The 8,981-nt window shown below is 54.1% G+C and overlaps 1 protein-coding gene across 5 annotated transcripts; it reads right to left on the reverse strand.

Moving 5' to 3' along the window:
* Positions 1 to 116: 116 nt before the first annotated feature.
* LOC102978402 (syntaphilin) lies at positions 117 to 4,407 on the reverse strand. 5 transcript variants are annotated; one of them, XR_003678934.2, is made up of 5 exons: positions 4,238 to 4,407; positions 2,595 to 2,622; positions 1,628 to 1,776; positions 1,124 to 1,220; positions 117 to 437 (listed from the first exon to the last, which is right to left on the reverse strand). XR_003678934.2 is itself a non-coding variant. In XM_028487104.2 (2 exons), the coding sequence occupies exons 1-2, from the start codon at positions 1,303 to 1,305 to the stop codon at positions 326 to 328; spliced, it is 294 nt and encodes a 97-aa protein (XP_028342905.1). In that variant the 5' UTR covers positions 1,306 to 1,613; the 3' UTR covers positions 133 to 325. The 5 variants fall into 5 exon arrangements, 1 of the variants encoding a protein (XP_028342905.1); XR_003678933.2 differs by having other exon boundaries at positions 119 to 437; positions 1,634 to 1,776; XR_003678936.2 differs by having other exon boundaries at positions 119 to 437; positions 1,735 to 1,776; positions 4,238 to 4,406.
* Between the last annotated feature and the right edge of the window lie 4,574 nt (positions 4,408 to 8,981).

Consider the following 8,981-nt stretch of genomic DNA (forward strand, 5'->3'; position numbering starts at 1 on the left):
CTGGAGGTGTAGGAGCCAGCTGTACACCAAGGATGGTGGAGATGGGGTCCCTGACACTTTGGGGAGCTGCCCGCCTCTGGCCCCTTGTTCTGAAAGCATCACCCCCAGTTTGTCTCAGCTACTGACTCTGGTTACGTGCAGCTGGGTATGATCATACCCGTCTTACAGATGGGAACTGAGGCTCAGAGAGAAGTGACCTGCTCCAGGTCACACAGCCGGGACGTGTGCTAGAGTTGGGGATGATTAGAACGCCCACCTCCCCCGACCCCCAGGGCACTCAAGGTCCCAGCCAGCTCGGCCGGGCCGGGTGGGAGGGAGTGGCTGGTTACCTGGGCGTGGGGCTGCTGTCACTTCCCTTGCAGGAGCCCGAGTTACTGCTGCTGCTGAGGGAAGAGGTGCCGTGGGCATCCCGCACGCTCACGGGGGGAGAGGTGCGCCTGGAGGCAGGAAGAAGAGGCAGGTGCTCGTTCTGGCTGGTGGGCAGCTGCGGACACTGGGCGAACACCGCCAGGCCGCTGCGGCCCAAAGGGCCCCCACTTCAGGGTCACCGCCGGGGAGAGAAGCGTGACGGGGGGATGCACAGACAGGGGTGACAGAACAGACAGCGCAAATCAAGATGGAAGACCAGAAGGAGGCCGGTCCTCGGGACTCCCCAGAAGGCTGAGCAGGGCTGCGGGCCAAGGGTGGGATCCCAGCTACCCCTACCAAGGGTCCTCAACTTCCAGGGTCCCCCAAGCCCAGAGGGAAAGGTCCCTGCACGGATTGAAACAGAGGTGGAGAGGAATGGGGCAGGCAGGAGGAGGGACAGGAGTAGGGGCACACAGGGAGGCCAGGGGAGCCTGGGTGGAAGGCTGCATGCCGTCCCTGCAGTAACTGTGAAGATCGAACAACAATCCTGGTGACGGTAGGGACCCAATGGTTTAAGTCTTCCGAGAACTTTTATACCCACTGTGTCATGTGAGCCCATAAATAGTTCCTGAGGCCAGTGTCGGCAAGCCCATTTTAAAGACGGGAAAACTGGGGCAATGACTTGCTCAAAAACAAGCCGGTGGTGGACTGGAGACAGAGACCCTCCCTGCCCCCACCTTCAGAGGCCAAGGCTCCGGGCATTGGGGACACTCACCTGCGGGATCCAGCAGAGGCCCGTCTACTGCCTGGCAGGGACATGGCCATGAGGCTGTGGGTCCGGGTGAGGGGCGGGATGGGCGGTGTCCCCGGGGCTGAGGAGAGAGGGTGGGTTGGGGGGGCCGCGGGGGTGGCTGGGCCCGGCCACGTCATCCTCTCGCTGGGGCCGCTGCCCGGCATGGCTTCTCCTCTCACCCTTCAGCAGGACACCCAGGACTGAGAGGGGGGCTGGCAGGCCAGGCTCTGGCCACAGCTCCCTCCACCAACAAATTTAGCAGGCTCTCACCCCACCACCCAACTTAAAATCATGATCATCAGAGCCTCAGGGCGGGCAGAAATCATCAGTCCAACCCCGTGTCCTCCAGATGAGTGAATGTGCCCCAGAGAGAACAAAGGCCTCGCCCAAGGTCACTGACACTGGGGCAGGGCCTCCTAATTGGCTCGGCCCAGCACTGAGTCCTCTATGCTATAAGCCAGGCCCCCGGACCCCTGACTCTCGGACCCCCACCCCCACGCTGGTCAATCCTCCCTCGGCGGGGGCTGCAGACTGCAGGACTCCTGGAGCAGGACCAGGAACCCCAGATTAGGCTGCGCTAGTCTCGATGTCACCTTCCCAGAGTGCCTGCTGGCGCGTGGCTCGGGGCTTCCCGTCTACAGGGGAGACAAGACAGACCAACACACCACACACGTGTAGAAAGACATATGGATACACGTGGATATGAAAAGGTACCACGTCCCCTCCATTCCAAGGCATGCCACACACGGCTCAGGGAACATGCTCAGGGGGCCCGCCCACAATGCAGGACGTGCAGCCCTCACCCGCCCGCCCCCCACTGCCCACATGCCGCCCACAGGCACGCCCGCACCCATCCATGCAAACGCTCATGCTCGTTTTGGGGTGCACCAGGAACTCAGGGCACAGGCTCAAAGCAAATGAGGAAGGAGACACATGGGAGAGGAAGACTCCTCCCTGCTCCCAGGGGCTGTCTCTATAGGCTGGACCCAGTAGGAAGTGACCATGCCTGCAGAGATCCATCCTTGGCCCTCTTGACAAATCAGTAGAGAGACTCAGAGCTGGCCTCGTGCCCAGGAATCCCAAGGCCCCTTTCCTGGGTAGCGGTTTGGGCTCCAAGGGCAGCCAGCCCTACAGAAGTTTAAGGAGGGGAGAGGCCCCATCCCGGGCTGGTGTTGGCTGCTGTGGAAGGAGGCCTGCACTGGGCATTAGCCCAGAGCTCCTGGAGTCCGAGGTGGAGAGGCCTGGGCTCTTTGCAGCCAACATGCTAGTGCTGTGCCAGTTCCAGAGACCCTAGTCCCCTCCTTCCACGCTCAGAGCAAGAACTAAGGACAGTCGCCTGGGTAACAGGAGACTCAGCCAAGGACACAGTGCGCTGGACCTTCCCCCATGCTGGGAGAGAAGCAGTGGCCAAGCCCTGCTCCACACCAGACCCCATGCCAACCACATTACGTACATTATGCCATCGACTCTTCCCAACAACCCTATGAGGAAGTGCTGTGATTAGTCCCTTTACAGATGAGGAACCCGAGAGGGAATGGACTGCCCAAGTCCCAGCCCCAGTGTGGCAGGGCCAACACCTGAACCAGGCCAACACCAGATGCTGAGGGCCTGGGTCTCAAACCCCAGAGCCCCTGCCCAGGGCACCACCCCTTCCCACGTCAGGGCCTCTGGGGATCCCGGTCACCCCGGCCAGCGGCGGGGCTGCGTCCTGAGTGGACAACGGCGCTACTCAGGTGGCCTGTTTCCTGGCTGTGACACAGACGTGGCGTGTTCCCTGGAGGGCTCGGACATTGCCAGCATTGTCTGCCCAGAGGTGTCAGGTGCCAGGCACAGGAGCCGCCGACACCCCACCTGTCACCTGAGCTGCTCGCCCCAGCTCGGCGATCCCACCCGTCATGCCCCAGCCGCCCAGGCGGGGCCCACTGGAGCTGCAGGGCCGGCTTCCGGAGGAGGAACAGTGAGACAGGGGCCGAGGGGACAACAGTGCTACTCCACACTTGCCGGGGAGGCCACCAATGGCTCACCACCTCCCGGGCACAGGAGGGCCTCAACTAGGAGCAGCTTGGGAGGGGCTGACAGTCCTCACTCGCGGGTGGACGAGGGCTTCAAGGATCACCTGCCACTGATTGAACACTTCTGCGGCCAGGTGACCATGCTGAGTGCTTTTACGTGCCTTGGCCCATTACTTCAAATAAAAATCCTTCAAGGCAGGATTTTTTATCACATTTGGGTCCACGGTCACACAGCTGCACGTCCAACAGACCCTGGCTTCTAGCCCCAGTCAGCCTGGCTTCACTGGCCGTCCTCCCATCACCACTTCTGGCTTTTGGGAGGATGCTGTGCTTTCAGGAGGACTTCTCAGCAGAGGCAGGACTCAGAGCTGAGGCAGGGCCTCGCTCTTCCAAGCCGGCTCTGGTGAGCAGTGCTCAGGAGCTCAGAAAGTCCGGGTGGAGCTCTAGGCCCAGGTCCCGGGAGGCAGGCACGATGCCTGCTCTGCCTTGGAGCCGCGTGCGGCCTTGGTACAATGAGGGCCCTGTTGTCGCTGTCCCTGCTCCTACCTTGCTTGGCGCCCCCACGCCTCTCTCCTCTCTGGCCAGGGGGCTGGGGGTGGGGAGGGGATGGCATTTGTACCTGGATGGAGCCGACAGTCTCCTGGGAGGCCAAAGCCAGCCATTCATCTGGGACAGAGGTGGAAGTGGCATTTCCCCTGCTGGGACGGGACCTTGCAGGCTGGGGTCCCTCTGGGAGGGCAGAAGACACCCAGGCCCAAAGGGAGTTGCCTCCCCAGGATCTAGCCCAGAAGTGTCAGTGATCACCCTGGGCTCTCTCAGGTCCTCCCTCCCCTCTGGGCCCCAGAGAGGAGGCAGATTGCCATGGCGTTTGTCTCCATGCCACCTGCTCTGCCTGGAGTCCCGCAGGCCTGTCCCCAGGTAGCCGATTGGAATGGAAGGCGGAAAGGAAACCCCTAGCCGTGGGGAGCTGGGCTGACAGTTGCTTATCACCTCCACCCCAGGTTAAGCCCGGCCCCATTTCCCCATCCTGCCCACACCATGGCAACCCTGCTGCATCTACCCCTTTGATTAATGCCTTACACACCGAACAGCGGGGGTTCAGGAGATATAGCAGGATCCAGGGAACAGGAGATGGAAGGAGTCAGAAAAAGTCAAAGATATCTGGGCTCAAATCCCAGCTCTGTCACCCTCCAGCTGCATGCAGTGGGCGAGTCACACCACTTCTCTGAGCCTTAGCTTCCTCGTCTGTAAGTGGGGCTGTGACAGAATGCACCTCATGTGGTTACTGTGAGAATAACACAGGATCATAGGCATGCACGGGGTTTAGCTCAGTGCCCACCACACAATAAACACTCGAAAACAGGAACTCCCAGGATTTTGGCACTAGATAATTGCAGTGCAATGTGAGCTTCAAAACAGAAAGACTCAAGGCATAATAGTGGCTTCAGGAGGGTCAGGGAAAGCCTCTCCGAAAGGAAATTTACACTGGGTCTTAAAGGGTGAATAAGAGGTCACCAGGCAGAGAAAGTGAATGGGAGGGATGGAGAAGTGTGGGCAAAAGCCGTGAGTAATTCCATAGCATGGCTGCTCAGGAAACTAGGGGGCCTAGTGGAGGCAGAGGCACAGTGGGCCTGAGGCTGTAGAGGAAGGTGGGGCCAGGCCACGCGGAGCCACAAAAGCCAGGATCTTGTCCTGCGAGCAACAGGGAGCCATGGAAGGGCCTTAAAAGAGGGACGGACACAATCAGACTTGCGTTTTAGAAAGCCCCTGCGTAGGGGGCCTTTGGGGACTATAGCTGGAAAGGGACAAGAATAGAGGCAGAGAGACCAGTTAGGAGGTTATCAAGAAATTAGCAGGGCCTGGTTCAGGGCAGCAGCAGGGAGCAATGGAGAAAAGGGCCTGGAGCCTTCTCACAGTTCATCAGAGGCCCCCGATTAAGTAAAAATTAGGGCAAAACTCTTGATCCTGGCATTCAAGGCCCTCTTGTCTGTACCCTTTCCAACCCGCTCTCAGCTGCTTGCTGACCCCAGAGGAAAGCCCTGTTCGTTGCTCCCACATCTTTGCAAAGGCAGTTTGCCCAGCCGACAGCACCTGCCCTGCCCTCATGCACACATCACACTTTCTGTAAGGCTCTGCCCTACAGGACTTTCCTCCTGGGACTTCACCCGTCACTTACTCTCTTGACCACTTAGCGTGCCATACCTTAGGCTGAAACTCAGGGAACACCCCCCTCTGGGGAATTTCATAAAAATAAACACAATCAACACACAACCGTTAGAAACGCAATGAGTTAAGCAGGCACATTTGATAGACCAAGGGGTTGGATTAGATGGTCTCAAAGATACCTCTGGATCCAACATTCTCTGATTCTAGGGCTGTAAATGAAATAGAGTTCTAATTGATGCTTTCTTCCCTTTCAATTACTAGGACTCCTGGATTTCAGTTTCTACGTCTGTAAAACTAGGAAGCTGCATTCTTCAAAGAGACACTATGGCATTTTGCTCAATCGGCAAATCATGGGGGAGAAACCAGGCACTTAGGTTAATCTAATATTCTAGCTAAGTGAAAGTCCCTGTATGCACTATAAATTATCTTCGTTTTTTCAAAGAATTAGCCATCAATAAGAGAAGAAAGCTATCCTAAAATCCAAAGGAACAGAACAATCTGTGTCTGATGACTCAAGCCTCTCACAATTGTGGAAAGCAGAGCAATGCAACCAATAGAACAGAACCTGGGAGGAATCTTCTCTCTGCCAAGGCAACACTAGAATGCAGAACATTCCACCCGTCAAACAGCAGAAGCCTGGTGCTCCTAGAATGCTAATGCAGAGGGAAGCCGGAGATGGAAGACGGGCCTGGGAGTGTTCTAGCCGACATCTCTGGACCTCAGAGGATTAGTGCTATGAGGGCTACTCATGGCTGAGGAGTTTGGTAAACCTTCCATTGGCTTCACGACCTCATCAGCCACTATGCTTCTCTGCACTATCAGCAAAACCAGGACCTTTCTTCCTAGACTTGGGAAGGGAGGCAGTGGTGGCATTTCTCCATTTCTGCTTCCTGTTGCCTACACAAGCTGTCCTCAGAGCCGGAACCATAGATGGAGCCACTGGACTCCTTCTCACTGTGGCAACCCCAGTACAGCGCAGGGCAGACCCACAGCTTGGCCAAATGTTGCGAGGGCTCCCAAGGCAACCAGGATGGGCGTGAGGGCTGAGGTGTCTGCTATGCAGGTAGTCTCTGGTGCTTCGACTCAGATTCCAGAGCCTGGAGGGCACCAAGAGCCAGTGGTCTTCAAACCACCTAGAGAACTTGCCTCTGGGATTATGAGGGGGTGGGCTCAGATCTCCTTCCCCATTTCACCTCGAGAGACTCCTCTTGTACCTGTTCTACATATGGAAGGTCTGAAGTAAGACTACATTTTTAAAAGGGTTTTGCAGGTTAAAAATCTATGTAGGGCTTCCCTGGTGGCGCAGTGGTTGAGAGTCTGCCTGCCGATGCAGGGGACACGGGTTCGTGCCCTGGTCCAGGAAGATCCCACATGCCGCGGAGCGGCTGGGCCCGTGAGCCATGGCTGCTGAGCCTGTGCGTCTGGAGCCTGTGCTCCGCAACGGAGAGGCCACAACAGTGAGACGCCCACGTACCGAAAAAAAAAAAAAAATCTATGTAATATATATTTTCCACAATGAGATACTATTTCACATCCGCTTAATGTTAATGGGATTGATGAAAATGTTTTAGAATTAGTTAGCGGTGACAGATACACTACTTTGTGAATATACTAAAACACTTTGTATTGTACATTTTAAAGGGGTGGGTTTTATAGTATGTGGCTATATATCAATAAAAAACAAAAATAATCTATATAATATATATTTTAAATGAACCATTGTAAAAGGACAGGCATGGTCCAGGAAGGGGAAGGGAATGGCCCAGGATGGCTCAGCAAGTAGTGACAGAACAGGAACTAGAAGCAGCCCTCCTGCCTCTACCTGACTTCAGGCAGCTGGGCCCAGGGCAGGTACTGCCCTGGTCCTCCTGACTCTGGGTCAGCCTGGAGGAGACAGGCGACTAAGACTGCCCCTTTGAAGGTCTGGCATATCCCCAACCTCATCTGATCCTCACAAATTCCCTGTGGAGGGGGGCCAGGTGGAGACTGATCCATAGGACACATGGGAAACCTGAAGCTGCGGAGCTTTCGAGATCACTCAAGGTCACACCTGGACGTCTAGGTCATGAATGCCTGCATTTCTACTGCATCATGACTGTCTCATAGTACAAGAGAACTGGGACACATACCACTATGCTGGATGAAAAAGCAAAAATCTACTTTCCCAGGAGATTCTAAATACCAGGGTGGAGATGCGGGGGTTACATCCCCACATCCTGGGCTCCTCGTGCTTCCATAAAAGCAGAACATCACATGTGGACAAAAGGGAACCCTTGTATACTGTTGACGGGAATGTAAAATGGTGCAGCCTCTGAGGAAAACAGTGTGGAGGTTCCTTAATATACCGAAAATAGAACTACCATATGATCTAGCAATTCCACTCCTAGGTATATATCCAGAAAAAACACTAACTTGAAAAAGTACATGCACCCCAATGTTCAATGGCAGCACTATTTACAATAGCCAAGACATGGAAACAACCCAAGTCCCATAAACAGACAATTGGATTAAGAAGGAACGGTATATATACATACACACACACACACACACACACACACACACACACACACACACACACAAAATGAATATTATTCAGCCATAAAAAAGAATGAAATATTGCCATTTGCAACAATGTGGATGGACCTAGAGAATATTATGCTTAGTGAAATAAGTCAGACAGAGAAGGACAAATATATGATATCACTGATATGTGGAATCTAAAAAATAATATAAATGAATCTATATACAAAACAGAAATAGACTCACAGATATAGGAAACAAACATGTGGTTACCAAAGGGGAGAGGGAAGGGGGAGGGACAAATGAGAGGTATGGGATTAACAGCTATGAACTACTATATATAAAATTGATAAGCAACAAGGATATACTATAAAGCACAGGGAATTATACCCATTATCTTGTAATAACCTAAAGGAATATAATCTGAAAAAAATACTGAATCACTAAGCTGTACACCTGAAACTAACCCAATATTGTAAATCAACTATACTTCAATAAAAAGATAATAAATAAAATAATATATTCCTGAAAAAAAGAAAGTGGACATCACGGAAACAGGAGGTTAGCAGAGCAAGGAAGATTGTTCAAAAAGAAATTCTTCATGTGTCTTCTCCCTAAACAGTGTAAGTCTCTCCATGGCCCTCCAAGAATCAGCCATGTGGGCAAAGGAGAAGCCCTCACCATGAGGACCACTGTGTTCAACTCTTCCAACAGCTGCTGCACCCTGCTCACTAGCCCAGGTGCTGTGCGAGCCCAGCACTGAGAGACCCTCGGCTCCTCAAGCCACATCACGTGGTCCCTGTTGGTGACCTTGCACCCTTGACCTGAGTCTCAGCTGCCTCATGCATTCAGTGGGAACCACCCTCCTGACCCTGCCTTATCCAACCAAGGCAATGAATGGAGCAACGGGGGAATTCTAGACAAATAGAGGACAGAACATCTCTTGCCTTTACTACTGCTACCACTACCTCTTACAGGGGATATTTTCTCCTTTTTCAGAGGTATTATTCCTTGCTTTAGGGCAAGTCAGAGCAAGCCCAGGTGGTGACTCTGAAATCACTGGCACCCTCTTCCGGGCCGACTGCCCTGGGGTGGCTCTCCAGGCCAATGCCTGGCGAGTCTCCTACGTGGGGAGGGGCAGC

This window comes from Physeter macrocephalus, unplaced genomic scaffold (assembly GCF_002837175.3).
Source record: "Physeter macrocephalus isolate SW-GA unplaced genomic scaffold, ASM283717v5 random_1116, whole genome shotgun sequence".
Lineage (NCBI taxonomy): Eukaryota > Metazoa > Chordata > Mammalia > Artiodactyla > Physeteridae > Physeter > Physeter macrocephalus.

Coding starts and splice junctions, on each gene's coding strand:
- LOC102978402 (XM_028487104.2), bottom strand. CDS start 1,305: ATGCCGGGCAGCGGCCCCAGCGAGAGGATGACGTGGCCGGGCCCAGCC. Junction 438..1,123: donor GCCTCTGCTGGATCCCGCAG/GTGAGTGTCCCC, acceptor TCCTGCCTCCAG/GCGCACCTCTCCCCCCGTGA.